General features: G+C 39.6%; 1 protein-coding gene across 1 annotated transcript in view; it reads right to left on the bottom strand.

Annotated features, from left to right (window-relative positions):
• Positions 1-13,610: 13,610 nt before the first annotated feature.
• LOC133981458 (voltage-dependent calcium channel subunit alpha-2/delta-1) overlaps positions 13,611-23,326 on the bottom strand; it is a 56,306-nt gene continuing 46,590 nt past the window's right edge. Inside the window, exons 27-40 of the mRNA XM_062420151.1 lie at positions 22,853-22,934; positions 22,191-22,253; positions 21,496-21,599; positions 20,665-20,754; positions 20,501-20,568; positions 20,371-20,409; positions 20,057-20,128; positions 17,504-17,656; positions 17,097-17,149; positions 16,547-16,602; positions 16,279-16,408; positions 15,401-15,513; positions 14,352-14,434; positions 13,611-14,024 (exon numbers count right to left, since the gene is read on the bottom strand). Coding sequence (XP_062276135.1) covers positions 13,929-14,024; positions 14,352-14,434; positions 15,401-15,513; positions 16,279-16,408; positions 16,547-16,602; positions 17,097-17,149; positions 17,504-17,656; positions 20,057-20,128; positions 20,371-20,409; positions 20,501-20,568; positions 20,665-20,754; positions 21,496-21,599; positions 22,191-22,253; positions 22,853-22,934 — 1,202 coding nt within the window. The 3' untranslated portion in view covers positions 13,611-13,928. The remainder of the gene's footprint in view (positions 14,025-14,351; positions 14,435-15,400; positions 15,514-16,278; positions 16,409-16,546; positions 16,603-17,096; positions 17,150-17,503; positions 17,657-20,056; positions 20,129-20,370; positions 20,410-20,500; positions 20,569-20,664; positions 20,755-21,495; positions 21,600-22,190; positions 22,254-22,852; positions 22,935-23,326) is intronic.

Raw genomic sequence — 23,326 nt, forward strand, 5'->3', positions numbered from 1 at the left:
TCTCTATTTCCAGCGATGACAGCATGAGATAGGAGATGTGACACTTAGCTGGCCTTAGCATTTTCTCCAAAGATCTCTCTGATGCTGCAGTCACAGATCGACGCTTCCAGTCGTCCTGTGGCAGTCCAATGAGTACACAGTAAATAGAAATCACATTTTTTATTACAGCACACATTGAGAGTTACTGTATCGTGGGGATTCCCAGTATTTTCTTAAAACTCACAGGATAGGCCCAAAACAAAACAGTCGAATAGATAGATAAATATGTAGGAGGAGATAGACTCCATCTCTATCTTCTCTCTAGTTCAGTGAGTAATGCTCCTGCGGCTTCCTGACGGGACCACAGAGTCATCGCAATAATAAACAATCAGCCATGAGTCAGATACTTTCACTGGATCGCTGCACAAGTCTCTCTGTTTCTCTCTTTTCTGTCTGTTTTTATACCTTCATACATACAAGTATGCATACAACACAACCACTGTTTCACATGAGTAAACATGCATTGACGTCCTTTTCTTCTGTCTTTCTCCTCACATGCGCACACATGCACACTGACAAACACGCACATATAACGAGCAGCAGATGACTGAATAACCTTCACCAGTTTGAGCTTGCAACAAAAAACCCTCATCACCACAATCTCATTACTGACTCTCCTAGCAGGAATCCAGTGGGTGTTTCCACTGTGTCTGTGAGCCACGGCTTCTGCTCGAAGATGGAAATTAGAGAGACCCAGTAGCCCACCACTCACACATATGAGTTCCGTCACCATTCAAGACTCTTCACATCTGTGGCTGGTTATTGCCAGAAACTTATATCTTCATGCAGCTGGTAATGGAGGGAGGAAGTTCAGCTAGAGATGGAGATGATATGGAGAATGAAGAAGTTGAAAGTAAAAAAAGAGAATCAATGTGAGAAAAATGGATTTACTGTAGAAGGGAGATACAATACAATAGAGCACAGACCAGTGTAGTGAAGGCTGTTCTATTTGTGTGCATATTTGTGGAGTGTGTGGTGTATTAATAGACTTCCTGCAGATTTGTTTGGAAGTTTTGTGTGCATTGTGTGAGTTGTGTTGTATACAGTTATTTATGTGTGTGTATGTGTGCGTGTGGGTGTGTGTGTGTGTGTGTGTGTGTGTGTGTGTGTGTGTGTGGTGTGTGTGTGTGTGTGTGTGTGTGTAGGTGGGTGTGTATGTATGTGTATATATGTGTCCATATTAGAGAGTTCTCATCTGCAGCAAATTAGTTGGACCTCATTGTGACCTCGCTCACAATCGCTCCAGCTTCTCTTCCAGATCTCAGCTATATGACCTTATGTACAAAAGATGGAGTGAAATGGAAAATGGAAAAGAAGGGAGCGATATGGATGACAGGAACAGGGGAAAGACAGTGTGACAATTTGCGGGAGACAGAAAGAGATAAGAAAAGTGGAAAGAGACTCAAATTGAGGAAGTTTGTCGAGAAGAGGTGGCTTAGGTATTTCACTCTAATGAGAAAAGAAAGATGTCGTGTGTGTGTGTCTGTGTGTGTGTTTGGGGGTGGTGGTTAGTGATGACAGTGGTAGACCTAGACACTGTAAACACAGATACATGTGTCAAGAGATCCTCCTTTAAACAAACACACACTTCCTGTTGTCAGGACATGCGACTGTAGTCACTGCTCGTAATTGAGATTTGCTGACAGTTACGGGTAACACAAATAAACTACACGCACACACAATCTGTCCGTACAAACAGTTTCAAAACACAGCTGCTCGGATAAAACGTGTGTAAAACCAGAATATTGTTCATTCGTAGCCTTGTGGTTTGCCCTCAACTCACATTGCCATTTGATCTTACTGATGGCGCCAGTGAAAAAAAGCTTGAGAGTAGGCAGCAGCAGACACTGATGCAAAACTGGAGTTTTAACATAGCAGTTAATTATCATGCACATTAGCAGACTGAGTCACCAACACACTACCCAAAAATAGGTTTAAAGAGGATCAGAGGATGATTGCAGATATAAACTGCTCAATATGCTATTGATTTTTCTCCCAGATAATTCACTCTCTAAGAGCACACAACCTTTTTTTTGTCATCGTCAGCCTTATTAAAACTTACTTAATCGATCACAGAAAGTATGGAGCAAAGTTTCATTAATCATTCTTCTCTGATTTATGAGTCTTTGGAATTACATGTGATCCTTTACTTTTGACTGATGAAGCTTTTGTGCATAAAACTCACAATAAAACATTGCATAATTCTTATGTTGAGACAAATTAACTGCCTCACCATTCCTCATCAACAGTCCCTTCAAAATACGAAGTCCCTTTTCAGCCTTTTGTCTGTCCCCCCTCTTGTGTTTATGGGTGTTGATGTGAACGCTTGAGGCAGAAACTTAGAACAATTCATGGACAAAATGGCCTGGTGAGTTTGTATATCCACACAAACCCTAACTGTTTAAGTTACACATCCTTTAGCATGGTACACATGAAGTGTGTTGCACAAACTCATCAACATCTCACACGCACACCATTGTGACGGCCCTTTGACAGTATATGTCAATTACTGAGTAACTGGAAAATACTGGAAAATGCACACAAATAGGTCATGTTTACATGCATAACCTACAGTATGTTGTAAAGGACAGACAAATGGTAGTTGTTTTGCTTTCAGCTAAAATTGTCTAATTGTGAGACAACCTTACTGAAGTAGTCTAGCATGTCCCTATGGATTAATAAGTTATTTTTTTGTAATTTATTTGTAAATTACTTAAAATTCACCTAAAACCCAAAATATTCTAAACACCTTGTAAAAATCTAAGCATCTATCACTACAAAGGAATAACTACTGCATAGTCACAACATACAGCCAAGATAGCTAACCAAACACAGCCTGAGGATAAGGGGAAAGAGGAGAACAGGTCTTAAAACAGTGCCTAAACCTGTGTTTCCTCATTTCTTGGACATCTGCTAACAGTCAGCTTGTCTTGTCTACTGCTCACTGCTAATTTACCCCCGCATGACTCACGCAGAACTGGAGACACACAGGGGAGGGAGGGTAGTCGGTAAAATTAAAGAACAGAAGGGTAAAAAAGGCTGCTCTGGGGCAGCAGGTACATTTCATCCCACATGTGTCTGTGTCAGACCTCATACGTGTAATTAACGTGCTGACGGTGAACATGGCGCAGCAGGCGATGCAGCATGAAGCCTGGGTCTTCAGAGCCCACCTGAGTGATTTTCCAGACACGCACGCAGGTAACTTGAAGCATGACCACACACAAAAACAAACATACATACATGCAGACATGTTCTATGAGGTCTAGGAGCCAGCTGCTAAAGTTTTACTTCTCCACCCCTCTTAGGGCCTACACAGCAAAGCTGTTATGGGACAACTCTTACCAAATTGTCTATAACACAAACCAGGGGACTATTTTTTAAACTTTCAATCTGTTCTATATCTGTTTTTATCAATGTAGCATGTGTCTAATTTTCTCATGGGTTATTTTGTTCATCTTGTGACCATACATGTAAGCATAACTATGTGAGTCATCAAAAAAACAACAGCAAACAAACACAACAAAACAAAAACAAACATGAAACATGTTTTGTGTCAGAATAAGTAAGTTGTGATTAATGTCTTTATACACGTTAATGAATCATTTCATACATTATAAATCAGTAATGAGCTATTGGTTAGAGCAATATTTGAGTTGCCAGGTTGTCAAAAATCTCTTCTCGATTTATTAAAAATTTGTGACCCCTGTTTGAAGACGCACTCACTTTTTAATAAGTATGCAGTTAATTTTAATGAGTTATTGGACTTTGCAGCAGACCTTTTCCAGAAGGTAAGTGGTCGAACTCTTCAGTCTTTTGGACAGATGAAAGGTTGCTAAAAGAAGAAATATTTGAGAGTACAGTATGCTAGCCAAAAATACTTTTCACAATGAATCTTTTTTAATTAATGAACTACTACTAATCTGAAAGGTATTAATTGATGAGTTACAATCTATCAACCAAACTATACCCTTTTTAAAGTATGCCCTATTAAAAATTATTTCCCCAGGCTGCTCTACTTTCGCTGAATAAAGCACCTTCTAGTTTTAACGTCACATTCAAAAAAAAAAAAAAGTTTTAATAAAGGGACTCTTTAATCTCGGAGAATGTGTGTGCCCCTTAAAATCTAACACCTCATGTTACCAGTTAATGTATGTTAGGCCCCACTCTAAACACAGAGAAAATCCACAAATCAAGGCCAATCTATGCTGGAATGGAATGTGTCCCGTTGAGACGATTCACCTGGACAGAGGTTTCCAGTGTTACGCCTGCCAATCACACTGAGCGTGCATAACATGCCTGCAAACTGTGAGGAGAAGAAGAGAGAGAGAGAGAGAGAGAGAGGTAGTGGGAACAGACAAGTGTGTGGTCATGTTTATGGGTTTGGAATAAAAACCTGTGGTATTTCCTGATAATCTTTGCCAAGTGTGTGTTTTTGGTGTTGTTTCAAACCTGCAGTTTGTATAACACCATATTTCTCTCACTGTTTTGCAAATATATTTTAAGGTTTTCTTTGACCTATGTTGTTGCCAGATTGGGTGGAGGTTTGTAAGAACAGGTGCCAGAAATGTGAACAATCACAGGAAAATATTTGAAGCCTTTTTAATATCCCTTTCTGTGATTAACAACTTATTTGACGCTGTCTGTATTTTCCTTTTGCAGCGACCAAAACCCATTTGCAGTTCTATAATGGTTAGGAAAACAAAGTGATTTATCTACAAATACTGTTTGATCCAAATCTAGGGACGAACACTGAGTCTCATAAAGGTTAGTGGGCAGTAGCTGTACGAAGCACTCAGTTAGGCAGCAGCTGCTGAGAGTACTGGAAGACATCAATGGGATCGGTTTAGACTTTTTACGGGATGTCAGAGCTACACTACAGAACTAGTGACCCTGACGACCCTGCCCTTGTGTGTTTTATAGTGACGGAAAAACTGTGACCTCTCTGCTGCTGCTTACAGGAAGTGTACACTTTTTTTTTCATTATCGCAAAAAAAATCCCCAAATAGAGCCAATTAAAAATGTTGCAGCTAATGTAAACCACATCGCATTTACCAGATTCAGGGAAGTTTATTCAGACGTGGGTTGATTGCCCCTGAAGTGTCATGAACCAGAGGCTGCTGAGAGTGTTGAGGCTAAACTTAGTGTTGAGTTGTAATACTGTACCAAAAATAGCAATAAGCTGGTAAGAGCCTACGCAAATGGGTGTTATATTACTATCAAAATAATGTTAATGAACTTCAGTGGAGTTTACTAAAGATACACTGATCCTTGACGAAACAGTCACGGGTCATGTTGTTGATGCAGCATCAGTCCCATGTGTCACTTCCTGCAATTAGTGGAACAAACCCAAAAAGTCACTCTCAGACTTTGACTTATTCACCAATGAGTCATGCAGTTTCAGCTTTGAAGGCTTTAGATTGCATAAAATGCTCTCCCTCAGGGAAGTCTACACATTCCCTGTAGAAATGTATGTATTGGATTGAGCAAAAAGAAAAAGTGCACCAAGGCTGTGTTTTAAAAGTATTTTTCAAAAAGAAAAGAAAAGAAAAATAAAACAACTACCCATCACTCAATGGAAAATGCCTCTATTGTATGAGCCATTGTTTTATTTGACATCAGAACAATACTAGAACAACTGCCTCAACATCTTTATTGAAAATAACAATTCAGAAAGGATGTCCAGATCAGACATATTTTAAACAAATGTAGTTTAGCATAATTATCTAAAGGCATTTATTTGAATGTTAAAGGTGCAGATTGTAGAATTTAGTGGCATCTAGCCAAACAGACATGGCAGTAATGGTAGATAATATTCATAAGTACATTTTATTTAGAGTATAATCACCTAGAAATGGTTGTTACATTAGAATGAGCCATTTATATCTACATAGGGAGGTAGTCCTTATTCATGAAGCTCACCATGGTGCCACGCCATATTTCTACAGTAGCCCAGAATGGACAAACCAAACACAGGGCCTTTCATGTTTTTTGCAGCCACTATAGGTTCTCCTACATGCTTAGAAAAGGAGGGAAAGGGTATTCAATTTGGTTCTATCTGCACCACTAGATGCAACGATATCCCACTGGTCCTTTAAAACAAAGGTGAATGTACACAAAATGTGCATTACAACCATCCATTAAATTGTAAATCTGCATGTGCAAGCAATTGCAGTACTACAAATAGGGTAGATTAAACCAGAAAATAGCTCTGCAAAACAAAACAAAAAGAAAGAAAGAAAAGGATGTTAATTATGGACAGATTAGGAAATGGTTTCAATGTTTGTCTTCTTTTCTTTTCTAAACAAATAACATTGTCAAAATATGAACTTATGGGTATTTTTCCAGCAGTCTAAGACACATGCTGATCCCACTACTATTCTGGCATGCAGCTTTTATTGCATGTCAGCCCTTCTCACTCTCCAACCATGTATCCAATCACTTTTGACTGTCATCTAGCTAATGAAGGAAAAGGAAGAAGATAGAGGGGTTTTTTTTTCTGCATCTGTAGCTTCTTAAGCCAGGCATGTTAAAAGGTAAGACCTTGTTCCCATTTACTAGAGTATCCCATTACCACCTCCCTTCTAGGTTATCACTATAGCAAACATATGAAGACCTCCCAGTTTGACACATTTCCAAGAAAAACAAACTCCAAACCATGGCCATATTGATTCTTAGATTACCATCAGATAAACACAAACACCATCAAGTAAAGCACACATTCGTACAGCACTTTAACTCTAGTGTTAGCATCTGGCTTTCCACTGCTGCTCCCGGCAGGAGATGGCAGAGCTGTCTCTGTCAGTAATGTTGCCAGAGGCATCACAAAATTAGAAACACAGGGATGATTTCTTAGTCAGGAGCCACTGGGATACACTTTGCTGTGTGTCATTATGCATACAGTGAAGCTTTCCATTTGGAGGGAGCTTATGCTGTTCTTCTGAGTCAGAGAGATGTTAAAATGCTTGTGTGTGTTTGTACTCAGGATGAAGGAGGAGGAACTCAGCAAACAGGAAATAACTAGATCACAGATTTTCTTTCTTTCTTTCTTTTTTACTAAGACCAATCAGCTCTTCTATGGCCATTTCAACTGTACAGTAGATTAATGTATGTAATGCACTCATGTTTCTTCAAGAGTGTTTATATGCTGAAATACATTTTCATTCATGATGACTTAAGCTTTTTAATCATTGAAGACCAATTTCTAAACTTCCCTTTTTTAGCAAAGTTTTAGAAAAAGTGGTTTCAACTGAACTTTTAGCTTTTGACACAGTAGACCACACTATTTAGTTGACCATCTTAAGACCTGGGTGGGCATCAAGGACGCTGCACTTGATTGGTTTTACCGGCATTACACAAAAGTCTCCAACTAGTTCAGAACACAGCAGCTTTTCTTATCAGTTTTAATAGCCAATGGGCCAAATGCAAGAAACACTCGTACGCACAGATTCGTTCTTAAATCATGTCTTATTGACATCCGCTCCCCTGGTTCTCCTGTAGTTCACACCCTGACAAATGGATTATGTCCAATTCATTAAATTGCACTTCTGAATCTGTAATCATGATGACATTTCTCTGTTTGCAAAAATATTAGGCTAATTTAATATAAAGTAGTAGGCTATTTAACAATTTAGGTAGATATGTCAGTCATTTAAATTGCCAATTGAAACTATGATATAATGAAAGCTTACAATATAAATATTAGCGTCTGAAACTACAAAGCGACTTGTCCACAGTTACTTTTCCACAGTTACTTCTCCACAATGCAAACTGACTATTTATGAATTACTTTTATTCATTTAATTGAAATATTGGTGATCGAAGTTATAGTTTAGCTCCCTGGCTGATGGGAAGCGTGCCTATGCTCCCACAGCCCTATGTTCCCACAGCACATATGTTCCCACAGCCCTATGTTCCCACAGCTCTATGTTCCCACGTTTCTAAGAAATTATTAAAATTTAGGCCCTATGTTGCCACAGCCCTCCATCCCACAAACATGTGGGGTGTCCTGGTACCTCTGTGAGGCTACGAGTGAAAGTCCCTCATGAGCAATAATTTACAAATTAAGTACCGGGGCGGGCACAACGCTGTCCTGATTGGGCCGTCTTTTTGCGCTCGCAAGATCAGGTAGATCAGGCTTTTCTCCTCATTGGGTTGACCAATCCATCTGATACAGCACAGCAGATGGGCTTTGAGCATTGGCATAAACAGGGACTTATTGAGCTGAATTTTCAAATAAAACTTTTAAATGTTGAAGTTAACTATCCAATCTGCTGATGCCTGACTATCATGCTGGAGACTGGGGTTTGTTTCCCACTTGGGCCGAAAAGATTCACGTGTGACACTGGGTGCCGTAGACCCGGACGAGTGTGGGGAAAATTTTGGGGGGTTAATGTAATGGATGCAGTTGTAAAATATAACCCTAACCCTAACCCTAACCCTGTGGGAACATAGGGCCTAATTTTGAAAAAAAAGTTAGAAATGTGGGAACATCGGGCTGTGGGAACATAGAGCTGTGGGAACATAAGGGCCTAATTTTGGGAAAAAAATAAAGTCTAAGTTATGTGGGAACATAGAGCTGAAGGAACATAGGGCTGTGGGAACATAGAGCTGGCCCTACCAAGATGTTTTTGGTATCTAATTTATGTTAAATCATTTTTGTTTTTATTTCTGTGACGTGCATGCAACAGCCGAGACAGCGTTTATAGCAGGGGTCATTTTTTCTCATTCTTTGGCTTTCTCTGGATCTTTAAGTGACCGGGACCTCAGTCTGAGAGCTCGTAAAGTTCTTCTTCTTAGTCTTTAGTGTCATTTTCATGAATGGAGCTTCTCTACAACCTGTCAGACACCTTGCCTTATATCATATTTTGGGGGCGTCATTCATGTTAATTTACTATTCTCAGGAATGCACGTTCATTTAGAACAGGTAGGATTCATCATGTTTACGAATGTCATTTACGACATTTCCTGGTGATATGAGTGTTGATGAATCCGACGTGGCACACTTGTAAATTCCACCTCACGAAAAAAGTACGACAGATTTTAAAAAGAAATACAAATGTTCTTGCATCTGGCCCAATATCCCTGTTCATTTTAGAAACGATTTTAAGATTTTACTGATCACTTTTAAGGCACATCTGCGTTCGGCTCCAAGCTATATAACACATGTTGACTATGTATGAGCTCGCCTGCAGCCTTAGATCCTAAGGTGAGGCTCTTTTGGCTGTTCCAAAGTTGAGGCTGAAATCTAAAGGTGACCATGTTTTTGCCATTAGGGCCCCTCGGCTTTGGAACAACCTGCCTATGGAAACAAGGCATGCTTCTCACTTCTTAAAACTCATTTTTTCAGACTTGCTTTCATGTGATGTCATTTGATTGTTTAGTGTCTTTTAATCTTTTTTTGTTTCATTGTCTTCTTTTTTCGTCTTGTTAATGTCGGCCTTGTTATTGCTCTCTGTGTTGCATGTCCTTGCTTTGTCTGTCAAAGCACTTTGTAAAACTTGTTTCTAAAAGGTGCTATATAACATTATAATATTGTTATATTAGACACACACAGACACAGTCAAACAGACATGCAGATGTTACTCCCTTTTTCAGCTGTCGTCTCTTCCCGCAGGAAGGATGATATATTTTGGTCTCTCCCATTGGAGTCAAAGCAACTGGCCAGATGTGACAGAATAAAAAAGGAGCAGCTCAGGTCATAACAATACAACACTTTTATTGTGAATATATTATATTTGCACAATAATCAACACCATATTATAAACATTTTTTCTTTTCTATCATTTTCTCTTTTATACAGTAAATAGTATTAGTGTACAAATGTATACAAAATGTATTCAGGCTAGTCAAGTTCCACAAAAGAGTAATTCATGTACAGTATTAAAGCACAATCAGATATCGGGGGAACACGCACATGCCTGCACATAGACATGGAACCCCCGGGGTAAAACACAAGTCAACACGCGACGTTGATAGACAGGCATAACCTGAACACTCAACACCAGCAGGTCGCCATAAAGGCGAAGCGGAGAGAAGTCAACTGTAGTTGTTAAAATAAACAGATGCAATCAAACCTCACAAGACATGCACTGTGTGATCTGTATGACTGATGGAAAAGTAAGGCTATGCAAAATCATCATTGGTAGTAGTGTAACCTCAAAAACGTTCTCTCCAGCAAGCCCTGATGCCGACCATTGGTATAGACAGCGTTCAAACACAGAACAAGCTCATCCCATGACATTGCAGCGTTTTCGACACTGAGCCTTCAGTGTCTGCTTCACAGCACTTATAGAGCAACACAAAGAGGAAACAAGCATAAGGAGAAGAAAACAAAGAAACAAAGAAACAGTCATTTTGATATGCTGATCTCATTCACAAGTCATCTTGGCTCCTGAGTCTGGTGATCCAGAAAGGGGAACAGAAACAGGACTAATAAAGAGAGGCGTTTGGAACACAAGCTCAAGTCTGGTTTAGGTTTGGTTTGACCATGAAGAAAAATGATATTCTGCTCCCATGATCAAAATCACTGGTTGTTTCTTTTGTTGTCTGGGCCCACATACATTAGAGTAACTGCAGCAGATTTGGCCCATATTACAACATGTTACTGTAAGGGCTACCCTCTCTCATCAATACTGCAGCAAAGCATTAGCATAGAAGCGTGGTAAGAAATGCATCAGGTATACAACTCTGATGCATTTCTTCATTCAAATAACAGACTGTTTGAGCTACTATGTAGGCACTGGGAATTTGATGCATCAAATTAAGGACAACCAAAGCTGTCAGACCAAGTACAAACATATTTGAAATTGTTTAATTTATATGGATGCTCTCTGACCTCACTTAACTCTCAGTGAGGTATCTAAAGTATTTATCTATCTACTGAACACTGTAACCTGTATACTGATGCACACCCACATCTTAGGAATTTCTTAAATAAACTATCCAGCAGATTCTCTGTGGTAGGTGTGTGTGTATCTGTAGTCCTTTGTAATGTGTGGAGCTTTGGTGTCAGAATACTGGTGTTGTCTTTAGCTCGGTACCGAGCACATGCTGCTACAATACAACACCTAGCTACTCACGAAATGCTAGTTGATTTTCAGTACAAAAAAAAAAAAGGTTCAGTACATTTAAAAACACTCAAAGAAAAAAGGGATATTATCCATAGTTGCACTGGTTGCTGAAATAAACAATCATAACAGCATAATGATTCATACGCAATAAGTATAATAAGCAACAAACAATATCGACAACTACACAAATCAACGCTGTCAGTGAACATACAGTATTTGAATGATATTCAGTTGGCATAGTGGGACAACTCTTCAACTTCCGCTAAACAAATCAGAGAAACAAATGAGGCAGAATTAAAGGGTTTGGTTAGCTCTTACTCTTGCACCATAGGAGAGTATTAAGGAGTATATCATGGAAATGAGTGCAGCTGAGCACAGTAACTGTGTCTCTATTTTTGAAAATGACAAGGAGGAAGTGAATGAGCACCCTTTGGCATTGGAAAATTAAAATGCTGATATTGTCATCAGAAAAACATGTCTTGTTGGAGTTATTCTGCATACATCCTGGATGACATAACCGTGGTGTCGTCTGGAATCTTGTGAAATGAGATGATGATCAGTTTGTGTGTGCTTGTGTGTGTGTGGGTGTGTGTAGGGGTCATGAATGTTGTAAAGATGTGATGAGCCACAGCAGCAGCAGTTGGAGCCCAAGCATTGGCCAAAGACATGGGCTTAGGCAGGTCCCTCCTCCACAATCAGAATCATCCTCCTGTTGGACAGATCAGTTGTCAATAAATTAGATAAACAGTTTGCCAATAAACTCTTAACCTACTTCCAGTAGCAGCTCTATGACTACCACCATTATCAACACTTCTACTGATAACAGTAATGACCAGTTCACTATCGTATTGCATCATATGAATCCTATCCTATTCTATTGAGTCATAGCTTATACTTAAAACACTACCCATCATATCAAATGCCCCATAGAGGTGTTACAGGCCTCATCTGCATTTCATACGTGTGTGTATGCACATGCACCTGCCTGCGACAGTATGCCTGGCTGCTTTGTGTTTGATGGGAGTATTTAGGATATCCGTGCATGCCAAAGGCCTAGAAGAAGGAGGTGGGGGTCTTCTGTATTCAAAGGGCAGGAAAGCCATGTGGCGGTTCCTTTGTTTACCTCAGTGACAAAATGGACTGGTCTGTCTTCCTATGAAGAGCTATGCCAAAAGTAATGGGACAGATGGAAAGAGGAAAAGGGAAAAGGGATGCGGCCTACTTTTACTCTGTTCATCTACTTCCTCAGTCATTCCTCCCCTTCCCTTTGCTTCCCAGCACACCCTCTCCACAAAATAAACACACATCCACATGAATTAGTGACCTGCTCTGTGTATGATCTACGCCTTTACAACACAATGAATGGCTGAGTTCACAAAGATATGTGAAATATTTTTTCCAAATATTTAGACGTCTTATAAACTGTTCAAAGTTGGGTGGTGATGCAATGATCTCACATGTGATTTATCCACCTTGCTCCTTTGTTTCATTGATTTATCTTAAATGGTACAATACATGAACTTCCATTAGATCTTTTTCGAGGGAATCTACATGATGCATATTAACTTACAATCCCTGAAATCCAAAAAGACTACTCAGTTTGAAGCAAACTACATCCAAGTTTTCTTCCATATTTCTGAACAATGTTTAGTTGACGATGCATTTAGCAATTGTAAATAATGTAAAATAATGCTGGCTGCCGATATATTTAAACAGTTTATACTGTTAAAAGTAAAGGGCGGTGCTGTTATTTTGAACAGATTCAACACTTTTTTTACTGCCAAGATTCAATCTGCCCTTCATCTGTTGGGGAAAAAAATTAAGAGAGAGAAGAGAGAAAAAAGATGCCAAAAAAAGTAGCATTCTGTTAGGGAGATAAACATGCAACAATGACGTACATTCCCAACATTTGTTGTCACAGTTTGTGGTTTAGTCAATCAACTGGGTTATTTCCATCTCAGTTTTTCTATGTGCATGAAGAAAAATCCAAAATGGTAAATGCAACACAGAACATATAAACAATGTATATATGGCCATAATGCATACATATTTGTAAGATACCTATTCAGGTGGAGTGGTCTGTGTTAACAGCCATAACACCAGGAATATCTAGAGTGTCTTCATATTTTATATTACATCATTCGTAAATATTACAAATCTATAAGGGAACAATGCAATTTAGGCTCCTTGTTTGATCAGCCGCATGTATGTGCTTTTACAGCTTCTCGTGAATGTCAGTGATCGATGATGAAATACAAATTATGTGACAAAAATATTTTTATACTTGTCAATACATTATTTATATGTATGTATGTATGTATGTATGTATGTATGTATGTATGTATGTATGTATGTATGTATGTATGTATGTATGTATGTATGTATGTATGTATGTATGTATGTATGTATGTATGTATGTATGTATGTATAAAAATCAGTTTAAAAACATATCTGAAAACATTCATGTGAATCTGACGGAGGGGGAGAAGGAACCAAACAAGATCACATGGAAAAATGTGTTCACTCACAGATATCTACAATGTATGACTGAACTAATAAATGCATACAATCTAGACATTCCTGCTGTGCGCTGACATTTCTGAGTTACATTGTTCCTGCTGTAGGTCAGCACCCTGGAAGATGAATGAGTTTTAGTTGTAGCCAGGGCCATCATCTTTTGATCCACATAACCATCACATCATCTTTAGGTTGATATAGGGTCTAGAGTCCACAGTACCTGGATGGGTAGACCTTGAATAGTCGTATAATAGATTAAATGGGTAAAGACCCAGATATCACCCATCAGACATTACATAAGCTTTATGGACACACTAACCCTGAACTCAGCAGCAGAAACAAGAAGAGGGGTGTGGGGCTCCATGCAGAACCTCTGCTGATTGGACACAACGGCTCATCCTACCCAGATGGACAAGAGCAGTACCCATTGGGATGCAGAATCATAAAACAAGAATGTCAGATGATGAGTAAATGATTATATAAGGCAACAGAAAGATAAACCATGCAAGGATAATTGCATGCAAAACTAATTAAATCAAAAAATAAACGTAAAGTAAATACAAAAAGTGAATAAATGAAGTGACCACCACTTTGAATCTTTGCAGAAAGCACAATGCAGATCAAAATGTGACAGAAATTTGACAGAGCCCAACTGTGAAGCCTCATTAATAGAGCTGTTTCCAGCAATATTCTCTGCACAAAGGCACGTGTGTGGTTGTGTCTTACGTTTTCATTGTTGTCAAAACACACATCCGGTTCTTTGCGATATCTGGGGTTCTGAGCCAGCTCGCATGGATCTGGACCTTCAGCTGAACAGATACTATTAGGAAAATGTGATTTTACAACAGTGCACATTTAACACTTTTAACATAAAAAAACAAAAAACAAAATCATGGGCTGACTCATTTTTTACTGCCAAAAAGCCTTATGAAGTTCCAACTTGTCAACCTTGGCTGCAGATTTTTTTTCAGACATCTGCTGATCTTCTTTTTTATCCAAGAGAGCTTAAAATTAAATAAGCCGTATAATATATGTGTGTGTGTGGCATAGTAACATGTGTGTATTTTATATGTGTACACTTGTGTTTGAATTTGGGTCTGCCATAGGCTACTTTCTGGACAAATGTCAGACTAAAGACCAGTTTGGGGACAGCTTGCCATCTGTGGACAAGTGGTTAGGTTTAGGGTAAGTCTGCAGGAAATGAATTTGAGTGTATGTAATGTCCACAAAAGGACCTATGACAACTGTGTGTGTGTGTTTATGTGTGTGTGTGTGTGTGTGTGTGTGTGTGTGTGTGTGTGTGTGTGTGTGTGTGTGCGTGTGTGTGTGTGTGTTCGGGAGAGTCCTTATTAGCAACTAGTGGTCCCTGTGGTGACCCCATGACGACCTCTGATGATGACACCTTTACTGTTACACCAGCAGGAAGCTTAATTCAAGACACATCTGTCAAACAGATATCCTGAATGCGTGTACACACATATATAAAACATACACGCAAATACACCTCTTAACCTTAATTCAACCTGATGGCCGCATGCAGCCCAGACACATAGAAATCTAATCTGGGAGTAACGTGAGACAGTCTTTCATATGCTATGCATCTGGTTTACTGTTCACCCGTGAACATTCAGGGGGGACCTACTGCAAACTGCTTAGGTGTGTGTCCTTGTATTCAGAGTTTAAAGCTCTGCTGTCATAAGGGTGATGGATGGAGGGCTGGAGAGCTAAAAGGAAGTGTAACTCTGTTCGATTTTACGAGTTGAGTGAAAGGATACAGGGTTGTTCTGCCTGTCGTAGCGGTCTCGGGTCACACGACAAACATGTTGCCCTGGCATCAGTGATCAGGAACACTAGGTTGGTGTTTGGCAGCTTCTCAGCACGATACATCCTAGAAAGCATACATGGCCACACACATGTAAACAAATATAGAGTCTGAAAAGTAAATAATATAAATGTACATATATATATACACACACACGCACGCACACACACACACACACACACACACACACACACACAAACACAAACACACACACACACACACACACACACACACACACACACACACACACACACACACATAACGATAACATAGAGATACATTTTCATTCCTCTTCTCTCCTGTTGGGATTGGCTTTTTATGGTAGTCATGAAAGTTTCTGTGTCTACAGTGGTTAACGTCGGGGAGTAAAGCAACAGGCACGTGGGACTCATAACACCCAGTAATTACAGCCATATTTAACCCCCTCAGACAGCCCACATTGACACAAAAGGAAGTTAGAGCAAAGTAAATGTGCAGTGGTCCGTGAATGTGTGTATTAGTGAGTTTGAAGTATAGCCAGAGACCGAATGAAGAAAAAACAGATAAAAGCGCTCTTGTGCTTCCCTCTACAATTCCGGTCACTGACAGATCAAGGTAATCTGTGTCTGATCAGAGCTCATCAGAAAACAGCTGCCTGAAATCACTCTGGAAAACAGAGAGAGGCCAGGAAACTAACACTGTTCCCTACCAATCCCCACAGACCATTAAACTGAGGTATGTCCAGGAAGAAGATAAGAGGTGGAAAATCTTTAATAATACAGCCGAATGCACACAACCACAGAAATAAGAGTACATAAAGATTAGTATACTTACATAAACAAAGGCACTTACCTAGAACAGTTTCCACAGTCCAGGACACCTGAGTAAGATCTTTCATCATTGTCAAAGAAGTACTGAGTCTGCTCGGTGATACAGCTTTCTTTAAACATGGCGTCTGGTATGTCCTCATCTGCTGACTCCACTGCAAATTAGAGAAAGGTTTAATGAAGACAAATACGTGAATGGATGAGTGAGTAAAATGTATCAAATAAATGTTTTTCTCATCCAAGTATCACTGAAGGAATAAGCATTTTACACAGTCGTGGCTTTTGTTGCTCACCTGCTTCAAGAAGGTTAGGGAACATTAGACTGAAGAAGAGCTGGTGGAGTATTGACCTAGACAAGGAGAATGAAAAAAAAAAAAAACAAACTGAGTCACATGTATGACTCAATAGACCATCTTTAATTCATTTACAGTGAGCAACCAAACACTGTCTTACAACAGACACACATCTGTCTCAGACTAGAGTCACTGATGATGTAAATCTCATGGGAAGTATCATTCTAATCTAAAGTGGGTTACATTGCTGTTGGACAGTAATACAGAAAGTGATGCAGTATCATGTTGTGTAACTGCCTTTGTCCCACACTGACCCAGCCAGCTTCATATCTCGACAGCATACAAACCCACTCCCATACAAACTCCTACCCTAAAGTGCAAATGTACTCCCACTCTATAACACACAAACACAAAAGGTGAACAAAAAACAAACAACCATTACACACACACACACACACACACACACACACACACACACACACACACACACACACACACACACACACACACACACACACACACACACACACACACACGCGCACACACTCACCATGCAGCACTGGAGGCCCACCAGCCAATACTGAGAAAGTCTGCTATTGTAGGCTGGAAAAGGACAGGAAGAGACAGTGATGTAGAGTTTTTACAATCTAAAATATTGCAGGTAGAATTAGAAAAGATACATTTAGTTATGAATAATCTTTTTACTTGGTGAAGTTTATAGTGTTGTAATTAATTCAGAAACAAAAATGCAAACATAGCATGAACTCATATTATTAGAGACTTGCAATACACCTGAAAATCTATAAAGTTTAAAACAAAAAGGCTCAGAACAATTTCCATCCCTACCAATGCACAGAGTAAAGAGAGAGTAAGTGCAAATGCATAAGTGTGTGACAGGTAATTATTTGAGAGAGAGTGACTGCATTGTATGACAACTTGTGAGAATGAAGGTCTCACCACATAGACGGAGCGGGGTCCCGCTGCAGCTTTGCTGTCTTTCTCCGGGTCACAGACGGACTGGTAGTCATAGGTCTTATTGAAGGAGTACAGGGAGGTGTTGACCAGGTTGATCATCAGCACAGGATCCACCTCGCCAAAGAACTGACCTATCTAGACAAGTTCACACACACACACACACACACACACACACACACACACACACACACACACACACACACACACACACACACACACACACACACACACAGAATGAAAAAGCAGTGTAAAACAAAACATGCAGGCATACACATTTCAATGACAGATCTCTAATAGACTCAGCTGTTTATTGTTGTTGATCAGTTCACTGAAATTTTGCATCTACATGCTTAGCTCATGCCGTATTGAGTCGGCCCATTCAAACAGGTAGCTGTTTCATCTCGTTTAGAACATGAAGGGCCTGATTTACTAAAGGTTTGCGTGTGTAGAAACGTGTGCAAACTTGACATCACCCGCAAAAAATGTGCAAGCTGATCTACTAACACAGCGCACTAAGGTTTGCGTCTTTCAACTGTGCAAGATAGTACGCGCTGTCCATTTAGTACGTTTGATGACATGATGAATATGTAATATGGGGCGTTTCAACCCCAGTGCGCAAAATACAGGGAGGAGAAAACGCAAATATGTTATTTAGCACGAGCATTGTGATTTACCAAACCTGAAGGTATTATTTCTGACGCTAACTGCGTTTATAAATAATACCTTTGAAGGGCAGGTATTAACCGGCTGCGCACTGCGCACATATGACTTTTGTCACTGTGGAGAGAGGAGACGGAGGTACAATGACAGAAAACGCACAGGACAGAGTTTTTCCACCTGTGTTAATAATTTTGGAGTGGAATATTTTTGATTTTACTAACAGCATTGACTTCGTCACAAATACTCTCCCATATGTCGGTTTCTCTGGTAATATTTGTTTTTGTTATAAGTCAATATATTTGTTAACCTCTTCCACTAGAACCTGATCACATTTCATTTTGCGCTTGAGGGCTTTCTGCTCATCCAAACTCTCCATAAAGACACGCAAAACCCTCATTTAAATACTGCTGTCTCCACCCCGTTGCACCTGTTTTCATTTACGCAATTATTCTTAGTAGATCACCTGCAAAACGCACACAAACGGCATGCGCAATCTATTGCACCGTGCACACAATTTAGTACCCACTATTTGGGATCTTAGTAAATCAGGCCCGAAGAGTGCTACTGCGATGCCTTTTTACCCTCGAGTCTGGTTAGGTCGAGAGTGTTGATTTTCTCCAGTGTAACATGTTACATGTGTTGATGTTATGTTCCTGTCAGTTTCACAGCAGGTGTTTCTGTTGGTGGTGCTCACTGAGCCAAGAGACCGACTTAAAGATGGCCTTAATAAAATTAAAATAATAACACAGTCACATAATTATGACAGTCAAAACAAGTCACAAGTACCTGAAAACAAGGTGGATGAGCAATTGAATGAGTTATCCCCTTTTGCAGAGGCATCCTTCAGAGGGATAAATAAGCTCATTCTAATTGATTGGGCATACATAGTGTATGGGCATTTCTAATGAGCTGATATGCAAAGATGAAATGTAAAAAAGGAGGGGGCTTTTCCTTTGGAGTCCTGATAAAGGGCTGGGGATGTTATTATAGAGCTAGGGTGACTGTACAATACATAGACTTTGTTCTAGGACGACACAAAGACAGCCAAGAAATTCTGCACAATCCCAAGGGACATCAAATGTATCACAAAATATGAAAAAGACATAGGAGGGTACTTATTCAAATGCTTAAAAACAATAAACTGTACACCAGACATCATGGCAGTGTCATAGATCAAAGACAGCAGATGTCCCGTCTTGACTGACATAAAATGTTTCTAAACCAACTGTGTATCCTACCACTGACACACAGGGGTCTGTTGCAGCCTGTAATAGTGGAGGTAACAGAAGAGCTGACGTCATACACAGGGGACTCGCTTCACCTCAGGATCCATGACTGATTAAACCCAACAGAACCTTCTCTTTTGATCCTCCTCCAGTGGTCAGTGCTTTACTTTACTGGAGACATACAGTAGATGTATTCTGTCATACAGGAGCTTTGAAACAGCTCAGAGCAAACAGGCCATACCCATAACTTAGCTGAGTCATAAGTCCTTTATTTGACCTCTATATTAGATTGATGGATTCCTGTGGAAACATGTTTCAGGAGCTCGATCTATAGGAAGGCAGAGAAAAGTATGAAATATGAATGCTGACAAAGTCTTTGATTTCACCTTTTCTGACTATGTGACCACAGATGTTTCATTATGTGATGATTTACCCCTTTGGGAATAGACAATATGTCCCAAATACATGGGGCATATATGGCCACAATAAATAAACAACAGTACACTGATGCTACCAAGGCTACCCTGCTAAATGTAATACTTTGGAGATTTTTGTTAAATACACCTTGGCTTGTTTAATTTGTGTTTTCCCTAGCATTGTTAATGGATGATGATGAGTGAGGTAAAGTTAATAGATGATGGTTACTCACAAGGGTAATATACTCATCCTGATTGGACATTAGAAGAAATCCCCCATCATCCAGGATCACACAGTCTACATGCTGCAGGGTGAAAATATAAACAGACCCAAAATGCAGTAAGTTCTGTTGGCAGTGGTTATTATGTGATACAAGAAAATAATCTGTCAATATTAAAGAAAGATATACTATACATTCATCATTCATTCAAGTCCATAAATGCATTGTAAGCAAAGGTCTTATCAACATGATTTTTAACTCAGATCAGATAGAATCATTTGTTTGTCGTTGTATTTGAAACATTTTTATATATTGCATTACTGTACCTTGTCATTCCTCAAACAGCCACAGATCTCATCTTTGCACTAAAAAAGAAAAAAATGGAACCAATAAGAAATAAGTGTTGCAGACAGTAAAGATTTACTTTATTCATTCCATTTTACAAACACGACTTACATTCAGTTTCAGTGTAGCATTCATGAAACTGTTCATCCAGAATGAGACATTGAGTTTCACTCCCACCACTGCAGAAAAAAAAAAAACAGAAAACAGGCAAATGTACAACTTTAATGAAGAGCTGCATCACAAAAACAAATTGACCTGGTGTTAGCGAGACTGACCTGCCGGTTTCAGAGTGATTTCATCTATGGTGAGATCCACTGCTTTGCTCACTAGAATACCTGAATCAGAAACAGGCTCCCTGCTCTCTGCTGCAATTAAGAAAGGATACAAGAGAGATGAGAAACTGTAATCATGGGCAATTTGACTGAAATCAAGTTTAAAAGTACATGGCAGAGAATGTGAATCACAGTTTAAAATTGGAATAATTGCTATCCGTTGTGGGAAATTCCATACATTTTTAGCTGCTTGTAATTTATGTGACTGGAGTGGAGCCTGTGAAGCCAGTACATGTGTTAATCCAGTCAAAATGCAGCTGTGAGCACCACTACATCACACTGACGTTTGCCTGTCTACATGTCTGCTAGAGAGATCAGTGGAGATAAGTAAGTAAGGAAGTATATGGGGCAGGAGGGAGGGTTGGGATGAGTGCTGAAAGACACAGTGGGAAAAAGAGAAGGATAAAGAGAGTGATATCAGAGGCCTGAGAGTGTGATCTTTGCCAATAGGGTTGGGATGACATCCAAAGACGGAGAGCAGGATAGGCTCAGTGCCAGACCACACTGAAGATGCACACGTGCACAGAAATGCTAAACTGAAGCGTCTTAGTGGCCAAGTTGTTACAGTACATGCAACATAACTGTAACTGTAACGTCCCTGATTCAAAGCCAGCTTGGGTCCCTTATCGCAAGTCATACCCCTCTCTCTCTTCTCTTGTTTCCTGTCTGCTTCTCCACTATCAGCCTTCCATTAAAGGCAAGGAATGCCAAAAAACATACACACAAAGACACACAAAAAAGTAGTGCACAGACATACATATATTCAGTTCTTACCGTTGAAAGATGGAGCGGTGAAAATATAAATTTCATTGTCCAGGGTCCTCTTGTAGAAACTGGACTCATATGTCTCAGGATTCTCCGCCCACTCTTCCCCAGTGCTGGAAACGTTAATATAGTCACATAATATATCATATGGACCATTGTAGACATAAAACACAGAGCTAATATGCTTGATCTATCTGAACAATTTAAATATTAATCCAAATGTTAGTCATAAAAATATGAGTCACACCCAAAGCAACTGATATATGACCAGGGCATGATCCAGTAAAAACAATAACTGACTGTATTTCATGTTTTATGGTCAGGAGGAATCTGCATTCATCCTCAGTTGGAACATTATATTCGCACTAAGTGGAACTCTCAAATGTCGTGCAGACAAAGTAGCTGCAATTGAGGAAAATGAGCTGCATTTGGCTGCTGGATCTGTGGATTTGACCCATGTCCTGTACTGGCCTGGCAAGCCCTGGGAGTTCAACTCAGAGTGTATAATCCCCCATGTTCTGGAAAATAACCCAATGGGGCAGGTGAGAAAAGCAGCCACAAGAGCTCAACCTAAGAGTATTACAATCTGTATCAATTTTCATCTCACACATTTACACCACCAGATATTTGGGCAAAGCTTGCTGTGTGGTTTCACAATGCCAGAAGTGACGCTAGTGATACTGGGAAGAAAGCGGGGGGAGTACCTTCTTGGATAGACTCTTGTGATTCCTCCATCTGTGGCTACAAATCTGGCCACGATCCCATCCCTGAGAATATAGAAAACACAAGCCAATAACACATCAAAGTCAATCACACGGATGAATATTGCCAAAGAAGTGTTTGTGGACTATGAGACCAAGCTGCAGACATGGCACAAATTGTTTTATTACCACTCACTTGTCTCTATACGTTCTAATGTTAAACAGATACTCTGCAGTGTGTGTGTGTGAGTGTGTGCTTCAATTATTTCAGACAAGTGGGCATACCATGAAAGCAAACACACAGATGTCATTATTTTATTTTCCTCTCCAAACAGCATGTCTTGGCAGAGCTCAGTATGATTGGGTGTGATAAGCATTTTGCGCTTTACTTTCATCATGTTTCACTAGTAAGACATTATCAAATCATCCAAAGATTAAAAAAAAGAAAGACAGAAAAAAAAAAAAACTGTAGTTCAGTTAGTCAATAAATTGTGCATGAAATAAGCATTAGCTATAGTAGTGAAGAGTAATAGTGTACACATGCAACACAGATCCTCATATAAAAATAAATGTTTAACAAGTACATTTGAAAACTGAACTGCAAAGAAGAAGATTCATCTTTGAATTGCATAAATCAGAGAAGAGCAGACAGGTTTGGCACTCACACTGTCTGCTCGTTCCAAAGTTTAACCAGTTCCGCTGTCAGACCGGCATCCAGGATTAGTCGACTTACCAGGGACACATTGCCTATGGATTGAAGACAAGATACATTTTACATATTGCAGACATTGCATTGCTACAGTAACATTGCTCAGTAAATATGGTCATGGCAGCAATGACAGTCTAACCCAGTGCCTTGTTGACAAATCTAGGCAAGGGAATTTAATGAGTCAAACTTGTAAACTGTTGTTTGGCCACTTGGGAGCAGTGGAAATAATTTGTGAACAACACTGACATATCGTCGTCATCTTTTAAAGGACCAGTGTGTAGGATTTAGTGGCATCTAGAGTTGAGGTTGCAAAATTCCAACCAAATAAATATCCCTTCCCTCATCCTCCTCTTCCTAGCATGTAGGAGAACCTATGGTGGCTGCGAAACTCACTAAAAGGCCCTCAAAAGGCCCTCTCTTCAGCCAGTGT

Source organism: Scomber scombrus, chromosome 6 (assembly GCF_963691925.1).
Source record: "Scomber scombrus chromosome 6, fScoSco1.1, whole genome shotgun sequence".
Classification (NCBI taxonomy): domain Eukaryota; kingdom Metazoa; phylum Chordata; class Actinopteri; order Scombriformes; family Scombridae; genus Scomber; species Scomber scombrus.